At 39.7% G+C, this 16,090-nt stretch overlaps 1 protein-coding gene across 1 annotated transcript in view; it reads right to left on the reverse strand.

Moving 5' to 3' along the window:
- Window positions 1–16,090, reverse strand: part of E2F7 (E2F transcription factor 7) — a 59,461-nt gene that overhangs the window by 32,738 nt on the left and 10,633 nt on the right. The window contains exon 2 of the mRNA XM_006876517.1: window positions 1,990–2,265. Within this exon, the coding sequence (XP_006876579.1) occupies window positions 1,990–2,265 (276 nt within the window). The remainder of the gene's footprint in view (window positions 1–1,989; window positions 2,266–16,090) is intronic.

Here is a 16,090-nt window from a genome sequence, read left to right on the forward strand (position 1 = left end):
ATTCCATCAATTCCTGGTGCCTTGTTCTTTGCCAATCCTTTCAATGCATTTTGGACGTTTAGGGTATTTACATTTATAGATAACTGATTGTTTGAAATTTCCCTTACAAAGCTTTGTTAAGTATGGTGGAGTCGGTTCCAACTCATAGTGACCCTGCACGGGGTTTCCGAGGCTGTAAATCTTTACAGGAGCAGAAAGCCTCATCTTTCTCCCACGGAACAGCTGGTAGTTAGGAACTGAGGGTTAGCAGCTCAATTTGTAATCACTGTGCTACCAGAGCTCCTTACAAAGCTTAGACACCAAAAATAAAATTGTTTTAGGATTAATCAATTAATTCCACCAAAGCAATAGATCAAAGCATTAAGAGGTCCCTGGCAATGCTCATTTTTTAACAATTGGGTGATTTTAACATTGCTACAGAGTCCTGGTGTAGCACTGTGGGTTAATGCGCTGGACTGCAAAGTCATTTAAATCTCAGTGTGAGTGGTTCAAGCTCACCAGTCACTCCTTGGAAACCCTATACAGGGTCACTATGGGTTGGCATTCAAAAACAACAACAACAAACAGGATAATGTGCTGAGTTGCAAGGTTGGTTTGAATTGCAAGGCCAATGGTTCAAACTCACCAGTTGCTACTTGGAAACCCTATACAGCATCGCTATGAATCGGAACTGACTCAACAGCACTTAACATTTATATGCCTCTCATAGTAAAAACAAATTCAATTCTTCCAATCTTAATACAATCAGAGCAATTTTGATGGTCCTATTTTATAGACAAGGAAACCGAGGTACAGAAACACTGAGTGATATTCCCCTAGTCATACAGCTAGTGATTTGAAACCAACACCTCTGAAACCACGTCTTTTAACTTTCCACATCAAATATAAAATGGAAAGGAAGAAAAAAATATCAACCTGGTCTTAAAAGGATTCTGAATTTCTTTTTGGCTTTAAGCATATAAGAACTATCAAAATTGTAAGATTTGTATTTAGCTACATAAAGAAATCTTTTAGCTCTATCCCTGCAGAAAAGTGTAGAGCAGATTAAATTCATTTTGCTATAATGATTTCTATTGTAATTCAGAAATGGATTAAATTGCTTTCTTCTCTACCAATTTCTTCATTTTGTCAGTTTTTATAGCCTCACCCTGCCAGACACACAAAAAAGTCCATGAAAAAGAGAAAAACTGACAAAAAAACATGACTCATATCTATGAGTAACTTTTTGTTGTTGTGTGCCGTTGAGTCAGTTCCGACCCATAGCAACCCTGTATAGGGTTTTCAAGGAACAGCTGGTGAGCTTGAACCACCGAGCACGCAGCTCAAACGGCTTTGCAGTCTGGCGCATTAACCCCACAGTGCCACACCAGGACTCCATGAGTAATTTATGTGTTAGCAAATCTGAGGAAAAGTTCTATGGGAGAATGAAAATTGACCACTGACTTCTTAAAAAATGTATACAGAAGATACTTAATTTAAGAGCTCACAGTGCAGGTAAGATGGCTTTACTTTAATTATGCCCCAACAACCAAAAAAGCAAAACCAAAATTGAAATTTCCCAAGTGAAAATTATTTAAATTCTATTACCCTTAAAATTGAAGCAAAGTAAAAATTTGCAGCATCATAAAAGAAAACTCAAATTCCTTTTGAAATTCCTGAGACTTGTTTACACCTGTAAAGATTAGGGTTGTTATTAGTAGGAATCAAGTCAATGACAAAGGACTTTTGGGTTATTATATTGTTAAAAAAGTTTATCATTTTATAATGTACACTGGTTTAGGGAGTAACAGAAGAAAGTATTAATTGTGAAAAATGAGATACAGTATGAATATTCCATTTCAACTATAAATTTAAAAAAAGAACTTCAGTTTACTATTGATTTTGGTTCAATAGTAACTGAAAAATGGAGAATTCGGTGACTTAAAGAAAGAATAATTAAGTTTTTTTTAAATGCAGTGAAAGTTGCTGGGGCACAGCCTGTTTACTTACATGTACAGCATCTGTATATGCATCATCCTTGTTTTCGATGGGCCTGAACAGTCCCTTTTTCTTCTCCCTGTCCCTTATGTCAGGACTGGCGGCACTAATGAGCATCTTCAGGTTAGCTGTGGGTGTCCATGGCTCTACCTGCTGTCGGTCAACAAGCTTAACAGGAGTAATGGCATTTCTTTCTGGAGTGAAGATTTTTTGCTTTGATAAATCAATTGGTTCATTTTTTATTGGAGTTCTCGGAGCCATTCGTAATCGATCAACATATATATTTTCCTATTTAAAGAAAAGAGGCCTTTTAGCATGAATGGGAAAGAGCAGATATCAGCTAAGAATACTTTGTTTCCACCATTCCCTAAGTCATGAAAAATCAAATAAGCCTGTTAGCTCAATGCTAAAAACTATTAGGCTAGGACTCCTGATGTAGTGTTGTAGGATCAACCACAAGGTTGGTTTGAACTACAATGTTAGTGGTTCAAACTCACCAGCCTGTCCTCGAAAACCCTATACAGTTCAGAACTGACTCTAAAACCCTATCCATAGGAACTAACTCGATGCCACGACTCAGAAACCCTATACATCAGAACCATCTCAGTGACACTTAACAATGGCATGCCTCATTTTGGTCAAGTTGTGCTCCTTACACCCACATTTGATACTATTTTTTCCATTACCCAATATAACAACTATGTATGATCTAGAGAGTGATTTCCCCCACCCCATTCCATGTAGCTGAAGGATCAGCACTGGACTACAAAACACAAGGCCGGTAGTTTAAAATCACAAGCTGCTCCTCGGAAATCCTACATGGGGTCGCTACAGCACTCAACAACAGCAACGAAATTAGAAGGATTTGTGGGAATTTAAGAGCGGCTTCAATGTAAAACTGAATATAATCTACCACCCCTTTTGTGTACGTTATCTAGTTTGAGCTATTGTAGTAAAAATTACCACGAATGGGGCTTTGAAGAGGAGATAATGATTTCCTCTTGAAATCGTTCTCTTGGCCATGTCGATTCATCTGTGGTCCTCTCGGTTTCTGGTGACTGCTGGCAATCTTTGGTATTCTTATTCTGCACCTGGGGTGCCTTCCCTTGTGTGTGTGTACCTACCTCTCTGCGTCCCCTTTATCAAATACCACTTAGAAGGTTATTACATTTAGGACCTTCTTCTCTGGTATTTGAATTACAGTGCTGGTGAAGAATATCGAAAGGTACCACAGAGAACAAATCTACCTTGGAAGACGTACAGAACAGCCAGAATCCTCCAAGAAGCGACTTTGGACATGCTGTAAGGAAGGACCACTCCCTGGAGAAGGACATCATGCTAGGTAAAGTGGAGGGTCAGCAAAACAGAGGAAGACACCCCCCCCCCCCCAATGAAATAGCGTGACACTGGCAGCAACAATGGGGTCAAATGGGGTCAAACAGACCAATCATGAGGATGGCACAAGCCTGGGCAATGTTTAATTCTGAGTGCACAGATCTCTGAGTCAAAACCAACTTGACGTGATGGCACCTAACAACAATACTCTGATATGGTCTCATTGACACAACAAAAGGAAATAAAAAATTCCAAATAAGGTCATATTTACAGGTACAAGGGTTAAGACTTCAACATAACTGTTTGAGGGCAAAATTCAATCCATTAACACCTTTTAAATATGTTGTTCACAGTATTTCTGAGACACATGATGAATGTATATACCACTGATTTGTACAGTCTGGAATGATAAAGACACCTGGGGGTGCAGTCCACATTGCTTCTAAGTGCCGTATTTTTAAAGAACTGTAAGTTTGAACTAACCCGAGAACAACTGTGCTTTTGTTTGTAGTTCAAAGCTCCCTGGTGCATTTGTTGTTGCTGTCCTTATGTGCTGCCAAGTCAATTCTGACTCACAGCAACCCTATATAGGGTTTCTAAGGAGTGGCTGATGAGTTTGAACCTGTGGTTAGCAGTTCAGTGCTGATCCCACAGCGCCACACTGGGACTCCTGCCACACCAGGGCTCCACCAGTGCATTTAATTAGCAATATATAGATTATTAAATGCACTGGTGTGGTGCTGTGGGAAAAACACTGGAATGCAAAGTTGATTTGAACCACAAGGTTTAAACCCACCAGCCACTCCTTGGACACCCTATACAGAGTCACTAGGAATCAAACCAATTCAATGGCACTTAAAAACAATGCTTGCAACTCAGCACTTGAGTTTCAACCAGGCTGATAATCTATATACCCTGTTTAATAAGATGAGACATGGATCATAGATTTGGATGTTACAGTGGCAATAACACATTTCCATGGATGTTCTAAGTGTATAACTCTCAATCTCTGTTCTCAAGTGTTTCGCAGCCTGGTGGTAGTTTATTGATAGAATTCTCACTTTTCATGTGGTGTGATAGCAAAGTTTGATTCCTGGCCAATGTACTTCTTGGGCAGCTACCACCTACCAGTCAGTGGAGGCCTGTGTGTTTCTATGAACAGGTTTCAGCTGAGTTTCCAGACTGAGGTTAAAAAGAAAAGTTTGCTTCTAAAAATCAGTCAATAAAAACCCTCTGATTACAACGATCCCATCCATGCGGATGGTACAGGAGTGGGCAGCATTTCGTTCCATTTTATATGGGGTCACTATGAGTCAGAGGTAGACTTGACATCGCTAAAAACAACACAATAGATTATGGACCAGCAAATACTTTGAATAGCAGTCTTATCGACTTATAAGAAGAAAAAAAAAAATAGAATAATGGAACCATTATGGAAAAGGACTAAGTATATAGAACCCATATTTGGAACTACCAAGTGATTAAAAACAAATTTCCCCTAAAATAAATTATACCATTAAAAGTCGAAAACATTCTGCTCTTTTTGTTGTTATGTGCTGTTGAGTCAGGCTGCTCAGTCCTGGACCACCTTCCCGACCAGTTATGCTTGGACCCATTCACTGTTGTGGTGGCTCTGTCAATCAATCCATCTCATTCAGGGGCTTCCCTTGTTCGCTGATCCTATATTTAGTCTTGGTGTGGCGCTGTAAGATAAGCACTGGACAGCCAGCCACAAGGTTGGCAGTTCAAACCCACTAGCCGCTCCTTGGAAACCCTATGCAGAGTCGTTATGAGTCGGAACCCACTCAAAGGTACTTGACAACAACAACCTACTTTAGTAAATCTGAAAACTTTTGGCAAGGGCTGATACCATGTACAAAGTATGTCAGACGAAATCTTGCCATCCTCTTTCTAAAGAATGTTCTATCTGTACTTCTTCCAAGACACATTGTTTATCCATGGTACAGTCAGTATTCTTCATCAACACCATCATTCAAAGGCATCGATTCTTCAGCCTTCCTTATTCTCTGGTCTGCTTTCACATATGTACAAAATGACTGAAAATATGGCTTGGCTCAGGTGTACCACAGTGACATCTTTGCTTTTAAGCAATTTAAAAAGTTTTTTGAAGCAGATTTGCCCAATACAACACATTCTGATGATTTCTTGACTACTTCCATAAGTGTTGGATCCAAAATAAAAAATAAATAAAAAACGACAACTTCAATGCTTTCTCCATTTATCATAATGTTTCTTATGGGTCAAGTTGTGAAGATTTTTGTTTTATATTGAGGTGTAATCCATACTGAAGGTAGTATGTAGTCTTTGATCCTCATCAATAAGTGCCTCATGTACTCTCTACATTTAGTAAGTAAGGTTGTGTTATCTGCATATCACAGGTTGTTAATGAGTCTTCCTCCAATCCTGATGCCACTTCCTTCTCCATATATTCCAATGTCTCCAATTACTTGCTCAGCATACAGACTGAGTAAGTATGGTCAATGGATTCGACCCTGACACACAGTCCCTGATTTTAAAACACACTGCATCTCCTGTTCTATACAAAGGTCTGCCTCTTGGACTATATACAGGTTCCACTTGAACATGATTAAGTGTTCTAGAATTCCCATTCCTTACAATGTTATCCATAATTTATTATGATGAACACATTTTAATACCTTTACACAGTCAATCAAACACAGGTATTCTTTCTGGTATTCTCTGCTTTCATCAAAGATCCAATTGACTTCAGCAATGAATCCAGTTTGAATTTCTGACAATCAATGTACTGCTGTATTTATTTGTTTTTAGCAAAATTTTACTTCCATGTGATATTAATGCTATTGATTTATCATTTCCAGATCCTATTAGATCACCTTTGGAAATACAACAGATGTGATTCTCTTCTCTTCCAGTTGATGGGCCTGGTAACTGTCTTCCAAATTTCTTGGCACAGATGAATGAGTGCTTTTAGCACTGCATGTTTGTTGAAACATTTCAATTTGTATTCTGTTGATTCTTAGACCCTTGCTGTTTGCCAAAACCTCAGTGCAGTCTGGACTTCTTCCTTCAGTATCATTGGTTCTTGGTTATATGCTCCCTCTAGAAATGGTTGAACATCAACCAATTATTTTTGGCACAGTAACTGTGTATTCCTTCCATCTTCTTTAGACACACTCTGTTTTACTCAGTATTTTGCCAATTTGTTGTGCTGTTAGACGCCATAGAGTCAGTTTTAGACTCAGCAATCCTATGTAGAGAAGAGTGAAACACTGCCTGGTCCTGCGCCATCCTCACACTTGTCATTATGTTTGAGCCCACTGCTGCCATCACTGTGTTGATCCATCTCGTTGGGGGTTGCCACTTTTTTGCTGACCCTTCACTTTACCAAGCATAATGTCCTTCTTCAGGGACTGGTTCCTCCAGATAATGTGTCTGAAGTATAAGAGATAAAGTTTCACCATTCTGGCTTCTAAGGAGCATCCTGGCTGTACTTCTTTCAACAGATTTGTTATTCTGGCAGCCCATAGTATTTTTAATATTCTTCTCCAGCACCATAATTCAAAAGCAACAATTCTTCAAGGTTTGCTTTATTCACTGGCTAACTTTCAAACATATATGAGATGAATGAAAATACCACTGGCTTGAGTCAGGCACACCTTAGTTTTCACATTGCTCTTTAACACTTAAAAGAGATCTTTTGCAGAAGATTTGCCTAATGCAGAAATCATTTGATTACTTGACTGCTGCTTCCATGTGCAATCTAAGCAAAATGAAGTCTTTGACGTCAATCTTTTCCTCATTTATCATGCTGTTATTTTTTGGTTGAGTTGTGATGATCTTTGTATTCTTTAAATTGAAGTGCAATCCATACTAAAGGCTGTAATCTTTGATTTTCATCAGTAAGTATTTTAAGTCATCTTTGCTTCCAGCAAGTAGGGTTGTATCACTTGCATACTGCATGTGGCTAACAAGTCTTCCTCCAATCCTGATGCCACATTTTCTTCATATAATCCAGTTTGCTGGACCATTTGCTCAGGATAGAGATTGAACAACTGTGGTAAAAGGTGCAGTCCTGGCATACACTTTTCCTGATTTTAAACCATTCAGTAGCTCCTTATTCTGTTCTGACAGTTGTCCCTTTATCTATGTACAGGTTTCTCACGAGCACAATTAAGTGTATGGAATACCCATTCTTTGCAGTGCTATCCATAGTTTATCATGATCCATAGTCAAATGCCTTTGCATAGTCATTAAGGCACAAGTAAACATTTTTCTGATATACTCTGCTTTCAACCAAGATCCATCTGACATCAGAAATGATATCTCTTGTTTCACATCCTCTTCTAAATCCAACTTGAATTTCTGGCAGTTCCCTATCAGTACACTGTTGCAAAAGTTCACTTGCATGAGCTATTAATGAAATTGTTTTATGATTTCCACAATGCAAATTTCTTGGCATAGATGAGTGAGCCCTTCCAGTACTACATCAGTTTGTTGAACAATTTTCATTTGTATTCTGTTGATTTTCTGAAACCTTGTTTTTCACCAATGCCTTCAGTTCTGCTTGGACTTCTTCCTTCCGTACTATCATTCTTTATCATATTTCATTTCTGTTACTGCAACTGTGTGTTCCTTCCATTTTCTTTAGATGCTTTCTGAATCATTTAATATTTTGTCCATGTTAGGTGCCATCAAGTCTGTTCCAACCTATAGCAACCCTATGCACGACAGAATGAACTACTGCCCAGTCCTGTACCATTCTCACAATTGTGACATTTGAACCTATGACTCTGGCCAGTGTGTCAATCCATCTTGTTCAGGGTCTTACTCTTTTTTGCTGACCCTCCAATTCCCAAGAGTTGATGGTCTGTTTTACAATCAGCCCTTGGATTGTTTTGACTGATTTTTCACCATCTCTTCCCACAGATGTAGTTAATTTGATTTCTGTTTGTTCCATCTAATGAGGTCCATGTGTATAGTCAACATTTATGTTGTTGAAAAAAGTATTTGCAAATGAAGTCGTCATTGGCCTTGTGAAATTCCATCATGTGATTTCCTGCATAATTTCTATTTACCAACATCATGTTTTCCAACTACTGATCCTTACTCTTTGTTTCCAACCTTTGCATACCAAGCACTGGTAATTATCAACACATTATGATTGAATGTTTGATCAATTCCAGACTGAATAAGCTGATAAAATTCACTGACTTCAGGAGTTGGTGCACAAATTTGAATAATAGTGTTATTAACTGATTTTCCTTGTAGGTACATGGGTATTATACTATCATAGACAGAAATGTTACTTCAAGATCATCTTGAAATGTTCTTTTTGATGATAAATGCAAAGCCATAATAAACCACAGGATTATTAGATCCAAAATGGCCTGTACCTATCTACTTTAGGTCATTAATGCCTAAGATATCAACTTTCATGCATTCCATTTGACTTTTGACAACTTTCCATTTTCGTAGATTAGTCAGTGGTTCGAAACTACCAGCCGCTCCGCGGGAGAAAGATGAGGCTTTCTACTCCCGTAAAGATTTACACCCTCGGAAACCTTGTACAGGGTCGCTATGGGTCGGACCCGACTCGATGGCACTTAACAACAACAACAATACTTTGTACAATTCATGTTACAAGTACTAATGGATGTTGGCAGCTGTTTCTCATTTTGAGTTGTGCCCCATCAACAAATGAATGTCCCAAAACTTTACTCCATTCGCATCATCATGGTCAACTCTACTCTCAGAAGCAGCTCCTCCCCAGTTGTATTTCCAACCTGAGGGGCTCATCTTCCAACACCATATTTGACAATATTCTTGTGCTACTCATATATGACAATGTTCCACGGCTAGTCATAAGGTTTTCAGTGGCTAACCATTCAGTAGTACACCTCTTTCTTTCTATGCTGCCTTACTAGGGGGCTTTGTTGAAACCTGTCCACCATGGCATAGCTTCCAGCATTATAACAACATGGAAACCACCACAGTATAACTAACTGACAGACAAGTTGTGGCAATATTTTGCCCATTGGTGTTATGTGCCTCCCTTCAAAATTGTAAGTTGAAGACTGACTTTTTTCTAAAGTATTTTTCAGCTTAAAAAAAAGGCAAGCATGTTCTTCCATCTTAGTTTTCTAACTCTAGGTCTCTGCAAATTTCATTATATTACTCTACTGTCTTATCAAGACACTCTTTGAAATCTTCTATTTAGCTCTTTTACTCATCATTTCTTCCATACGTTTTAACAACTCTGTTCAGGAGAAAGTTTCAGAGGCTCTTTTGACATGCTTTTTGGCATTACTTTTTTCCTTTCTTTCTTTTTAATGACCTTTGCTTTCTTCATGTATGATGTTCTAGATGTCACCTCACATCTTGTCTCAGTCATTAGTGATCAATTCTTTAAATCTTTTCTTGAGATGGTCTCTAAATTCAGGTGGGATATATATATAATCAATTGTAATGTGGCTCTCATGAACTTATTTTAATTTTCTTCACCTTCAACCTGAACTTGTGTATGAGCAGTTGGGGGTCTGTTCCAGTCTGCCCCTGGTCTTGTTATGATTGGTGACACTGAGCTTGATCATCTTTTTCACAGATGTAGTTATTTTGATTCTTTCTGGTAAGATACATGGGTAGATTCACTATTATGTTGATTTAAGAAAGTTATTTGTAATTAAGTGGTTGGTTTTGCAAAATTCAATCGTGCAATTGGCAGCGTTGTTTCTGTCACCAAAGTCCCATTTTCTAGTTACAGATCCTTCTTCGGTTATAAAAACCTTCCATTTCTTAATTGTTGGCATTAGTGGTTGGTGCTTTAAACTGAATAATCCTCATGTTAACTGGTCTGTCTCGTGGGTATATTGGCAGAAGGTGATGCTATTCTTCTTCAATTTGTCATTCTCTATTGGACTCCTTCCCATCTCCCTGGCACCTCCAGACCCACTGCATGGCCTCCCCTTGCCTGCCCATGACCTCATGTTGTCACCCAGTGCTCTCTGTAGCTAGCCCAAGACTTCATGGACTGATGCAGGACGGCATCCCACTGCAGATTGGTCACCATCCCATGTATGGCCCTGTTGTTGCTGGGACCTCTGGTATATACTTTGGGGTGTTCTGCACACGATGATCTGGTCAGGCCCAGCTACAGCCTCACATGGGGCCTGGCTCATCAGAAGCACTGCCTGAACATTTTTTCAGAGTTGTCGTAAATGTAAAATGTTGGATAACAAGATAGTAGATAAGTGAGGAGTAGAGGTATGAGAAACAGTGGAGAAGCAGAAGTTTCTCAGATTTGGCATCCAGAAATCAACTTGTCTTGGTTGAAAATTGGGATATTACTAATTCTATAACTTCAAAACAGATATGCAAGAGGCCAGGTTGACTCCTATTAGCATCTACGGACAGGCAGGATGGAGACGTGGTTACACATGGAGACTCAAGAGCCAGCGTATATGGGTTGATACTGGCCTCTGATACTTAAAACAGTGTGAACTAACACCCTTTTCCCCATCAAACTTCTAATAACTGACTAAAAGTGAAGTTAATAAACTGTTTCCAGGTTTACGAGAACAGTTGTTGGCATGTAATGAATATTCAATAAAATGTAGCTATTATCTTTTTCCTTCTTCCCCATTCTTTATTACCAGTCATTCTGGAACTGAGTGCTAACATAATACAGCATACCATACTGCTACTCTCTTCCTGGCTATGTCTTGTGTCATCAGAGAAACTATATACATCAGTGAGACACATACTTCTGAATATCAAAGAGCAAGTTCCATGTCTTATTTCTCACAGTACTTGACATAGTGACTTGCCCATTTCAGGTGCTTAAAAAACATCCTTGAAAACAAATGAAACAACAACAAAAAAATGTCATCAAGTCAATTCTAACCCATAGTGACAGTCCAGGAAAGAGCAGAATTGTCACACAGAATTTCCAAGGCTGTAGGCTGTACAACTCTGGTATGGTTCCATAGGTTAAGCACTCAACTTCAAGGTCAGTTTGAACTGTAGGGTCGGTAGTTCAAACTCACCAGCTGCTCCTCAGAAACCCTAAAGTCACTTCATTATCAGTGGAAACCGACTTGACAGCACTTAACAATAACAAAATCTTTATGGAAGCCAACTGTCACATCTTTCTTCTGTGGAGTGGCTGCTGGGTTTGAACCACCAGTCTTTTGGTTAGCAGCCAAGCACTTAAGCACAGCACAACAGAGCTCCTATTGTGTCCTGGTTTGGTTATCCCAAGAGATTATCTGCAGGGCAGAAGGTGTGGCTCAGGCTTGCTGATGTGGACTGAGATTTACCTTCCTCCATAGTATTTGGACTCACAGGAAAGATGGCTCCTAATTTTTCCCTACTGAAGGGAGAAACATAAGGCTTTCTGCTCCCACAAAGATTTAAAGCCTCGGAAACTCTATACAAGGTCACTATGAGCTGTAACCAACTCGCCAACAATTAACAACAAGAAGCAAATCAGGAGCCCTTGTGGCACCGTAGGATAAGCAATGGACTGTTAACCACAAGATTAGCTGTTCAAACCAACCAGCCACTCAAAAGGAAAAAGATGAGGCTTTCTGCTCACATAAAGATTTATAGCCTCATAAATCTATACAAGGGCACTATGAGTAGGAATTGACTAATAGCTGTGGGTTTGGGTATGGAAGGAGAAATTGAGAACTAGTTATTTCCTCCTATACTTGGGGCTGTGGAGTTCTGGGGTAGTGCTGTGGGTTACTGAGCTGGACTGCAAAGTTGGTTTGAACCACAAGGTCAGCAGTTCAAATTTATCAGCCGCTCCTAGGAAACCCTTTATAGGACTGCTATGAGTCAGAACTGACTTAATGGCACTTAACAACAACAAATATGCTGGAATAACAAATTGTAAGAGGGATGGTGTTACATTCATCATCAAAAAGAACATTATCAAGATCTGTCATAAGCTACAATGCTGTCTGTGATAGGATAATATCCATGCGCATACAAGGAAGACCAGTTAATACCACTATTGTTCAACTTTATGCATCAGCCACTAAACCCAGTGAGGATGAAATAGAAGAATTCTACCAACTTCTTCAATCTGAAATTGATCAAACAGGTAATCAAGATGTATTGATAATCACTGCTGACTGGAATGCAAAGGTTGGAAACAAAGAGTTATAAGTAGTTGGAAAATATGGTCTTGGTGATAGAACTAATGCTAATCCCATGATAGAATTCTGCAAAAGCAATGATTTGTTTATTTCAAATACCCTTTTTCAACAGCATAAGAGACGACTATACATATAGACCTCACCAGATGGACTACACAGAAATCAAATTGACTACATCTGCGGAAAGAGACAATGGAAAAGCTCCATATCATCAGTCAAAGCAAAGCCAGGGGCAGACTGTGGAATAGGCCATCAATTGCTCATATGCGAATTCAGACTGAAGCTGAAGAAAATGAATGTGAAAAAATGAGAGTTAAAATACGACCTTGAATATATCCCACCTGAATTTAAGAGATCATTTGAAGACCAGATTTGATACCTTAAACACAAAAGACCGAAGACCAGAAAAGTTGTGGGATGACATCAAGAACATCACACAGCAAGAAAGCAAAAAGTCATCAAGCAGACAAAAAGTATAAGATCAAAATAAATGTCAGAAGAGACTCTGACACTTGCTATCCAGTGTACAGATGCTAAAGAAAATGGAAGAAATTAGGAGGTACAAGAGCTGAACAGAAAATTTCAAAGGTCAGCTTGAGATGACAGTCTGATATTACAACGAAATTTGCAAAGATCTGGAGTCAGAAAACCAAAAGTGGAGAACACGGTCAGCATTTCTCAAGTTGAGGGAACTGAAGAAAAAATTCAAGCCTCGACTTTGGTTACTGAAAGATTCTCTGGGCAAATCACTGAATGATGAAGAAAGCATCAAGAGAAGATGGAAAGGAGTTCCAGTTTGGGCAGCAGCAGAGACAGCCAGGTAGGAAGGGCTCCGTGGGGGAGGGATTGAAAACCCAGAGAAGCTGCACTCACGAAACACCACCAGAGCCCTGGATCTAGCATAAGGTCTAGGGTGTCAGTTTCCCACACGAGCAAGTGGGAAAAATCACGATATAAAGGAAAATACTGCAAATTAGGAATTGCTTGAGATGGGACTCCCTCTGCGGCCACCCTGCCCGGGTGGAGTTCAGAAGGTGAGGCTACAGCCAGACCGGCAGAGGAAACCAGGCTAAAAGTAGTGCAGTGACATTTGCAAAAGGAGGTGCGGGGGGATTCTACACTTTTTTTCCTCCTCTTCCCTGTGGCACCTTCTTTGCCCAGCCTGGATGCCTTCAGGTGGGTGGGTGCACACCCCCCAAGAAACAGTCCAGAGCTGACCCCACAATTTTCCCATGGCACACAAAGAAAGAGCTTGGCAGCTGCTTATGACATCAGCCTCGGGGTCACAGCCCTAAAATTAACTTGTGCAGGACCCTTTACTCCAGGATATGTAGCATGAAAAAAGCAGGCCTATCAGGCCTGACAGTCAAACCATATGAACAATCTGTAAAACCCCAACATGAAAGGACACAACTATCTCGAGAATTACGCTGTGCAAATGCAGATACCTAGCTGACCTTCAGAGACAAAAATAACAGACAATCTTTCTTCCATTAACTTCTCAATATCTATCTGCAGTACCTCTACGGTGGTGATAAGAGGAGGAGCCTGAACGAGCGGATACCCCCACCCACTATTGGAGGCTTCTATGGGGCATACACACTGCCTGTGTAGAAAGGCAACTGGACAGTCGGCCAATTTTATTTTTGTTTCAAAGTGGCGGTTTTTGTCTTTGCTTTTATATTGCTTCTGCTTTTCGTCTTTTTGATCACAATTTTTTCCTGGAGATGGGAGCTTTTTCTCCCTACATTACCCAAGAGGAGACAGCAATCATGGCCATATAGCCAAGCTACAAGCATACCCCATGATACGCCACCACTGAGACAAGAGTCAATAACACTCTTCCCGTAAGTAGCTTGAGGTAATCTCACAAAATGTTTTGCTACTCACTTGACCCAGAAAACCCCACAAAATCATGCAAATCCAGAGGTTCAAATCTCCGGGTCCATTTTAAGAACACCCATGAGACTGCCCAGGCCATCAAGGGTATGCATATCCGGAAAGTCACCAAGAATCTTAAAGATATCACTTTGCAGAAGCAACGTGTACCATTCCAATGTTACAATGGTGGCGATGGTAGGTGTGCGCAGGCCAACGAGTGGGGTTGGACACAGGGTTGGTGGCCCAAAAAGAGTGCTGAAGTTTTGTTGCACATGATTAAAAATGCAGAGAGCAATACTGAACTTAAGGGTTTAGATGTGAATTCTCTGGTCATTGAGCATATCCAGGTCAACAAAGCTCCCAAGATGCGCTGCCGAACTTACAGAGTTTATGGTCGGATCAACCCCTACATGAGCTCCCCCTGCGACATTGAGATGATCCTCACTGAAAAGGAACAAATTGTTCCTATACCAGAAGAGGAGGTTGCACAGAAGAAAAAGATACCTCAAAAAAACTGGCTCGGGAGTAAATTAAGCTTAAATTAACATGCAAATAAAAGTTAAAATTAAAAGAGTCAATTACAGCTGCTAAGCAAGCATTACATGCGAAAAGAGAAGCCTACCTCCTGATCATATCCATCAGGAGACACCCAGTAAGCTAATAACACAACAACAAACATCCATTTAAGCATTAAAAAACTTACACAACTACTGGAAATGACAAACAAAACACAACGAAAGATATCAAAATAGGTCCTAAACCAAAAAAGAGTAACTGAGAAAAATGCGCTGGAGACAGACAAAGGCTCCCCAGAAGAGGAAGAGCAGGTTTTGGATTTGCCTGAGAAAGAATTCAGAAGAATGATATGGAAACAAATTCAAATGCTCCGAAAAGGGTTGAAGGAAAACAATGAAGAAGTCAGGAAAGTACTCCAGGAACAATCAAACAAGATTGGTACAGCATTCAAAACATGCAAAAAGAGGTCCAGATGATTGATAATAAAATATCAGAAATGGACAATACACTGAAAGGGGAAAGCAGCAGAACAGAAGCCAGAAGTAGTGATCTGGAAGACAAATCTCTCAATACTGCTAAGACAGAAGAGAAAGCAGAAAAAAGGATTTAAAAAATCTGAAGAGAGTCTAAGATTCATGCTCGATAACATGAAGAACAACAAGAATTATTTGCACTCCGGAACCGGAAGAATCAGAGAAGTCCACAGAGGAGATAGCTGAAGAGCTTCTGGAAGAAAATTTCTCTAACATCTTGAAAGATAAGAAGATAAACATTCAAGAAGCCGAACGTACCCCAGAAAGGATAGACCCCAAAAGAAAGTCACTAAGACATATAATAATCAAGCTCTCCAAAATCAAAGATAAGGAGAGAATCCTAAAAGTGGCCAGGGAGAAGAGAAGTATCATTTATAAAGGCAAGCAAATCAGATTAAGCTCTGACTTCTCAGCAGAACCATGCAGGCAAGAAGGCAATGGGAAGACACATACAAAACCCTAAAAGAAAAAAACTGCCAACCAAGAATTGCCTATCCAGAAAAACTATCAATCAAATATGATGGTGCAATCAAAAAATTCCAGGATAAACAGAATCGAAGAGATTTTGTCAAAACCAACCCAGCACTTCAAAACATCCTAAAGGGAGTTCTTTGGACTGCAAACCAACAAGAACAGACAACAACCAGAGACTGACAGGTGTGGCAACACCACCGGGAACTCAGT

This window comes from Chrysochloris asiatica, unplaced genomic scaffold (assembly GCF_000296735.1).
Source record: "Chrysochloris asiatica unplaced genomic scaffold, ChrAsi1.0 scaffold00387, whole genome shotgun sequence".
Lineage (NCBI taxonomy): Eukaryota > Metazoa > Chordata > Mammalia > Afrosoricida > Chrysochloridae > Chrysochloris > Chrysochloris asiatica.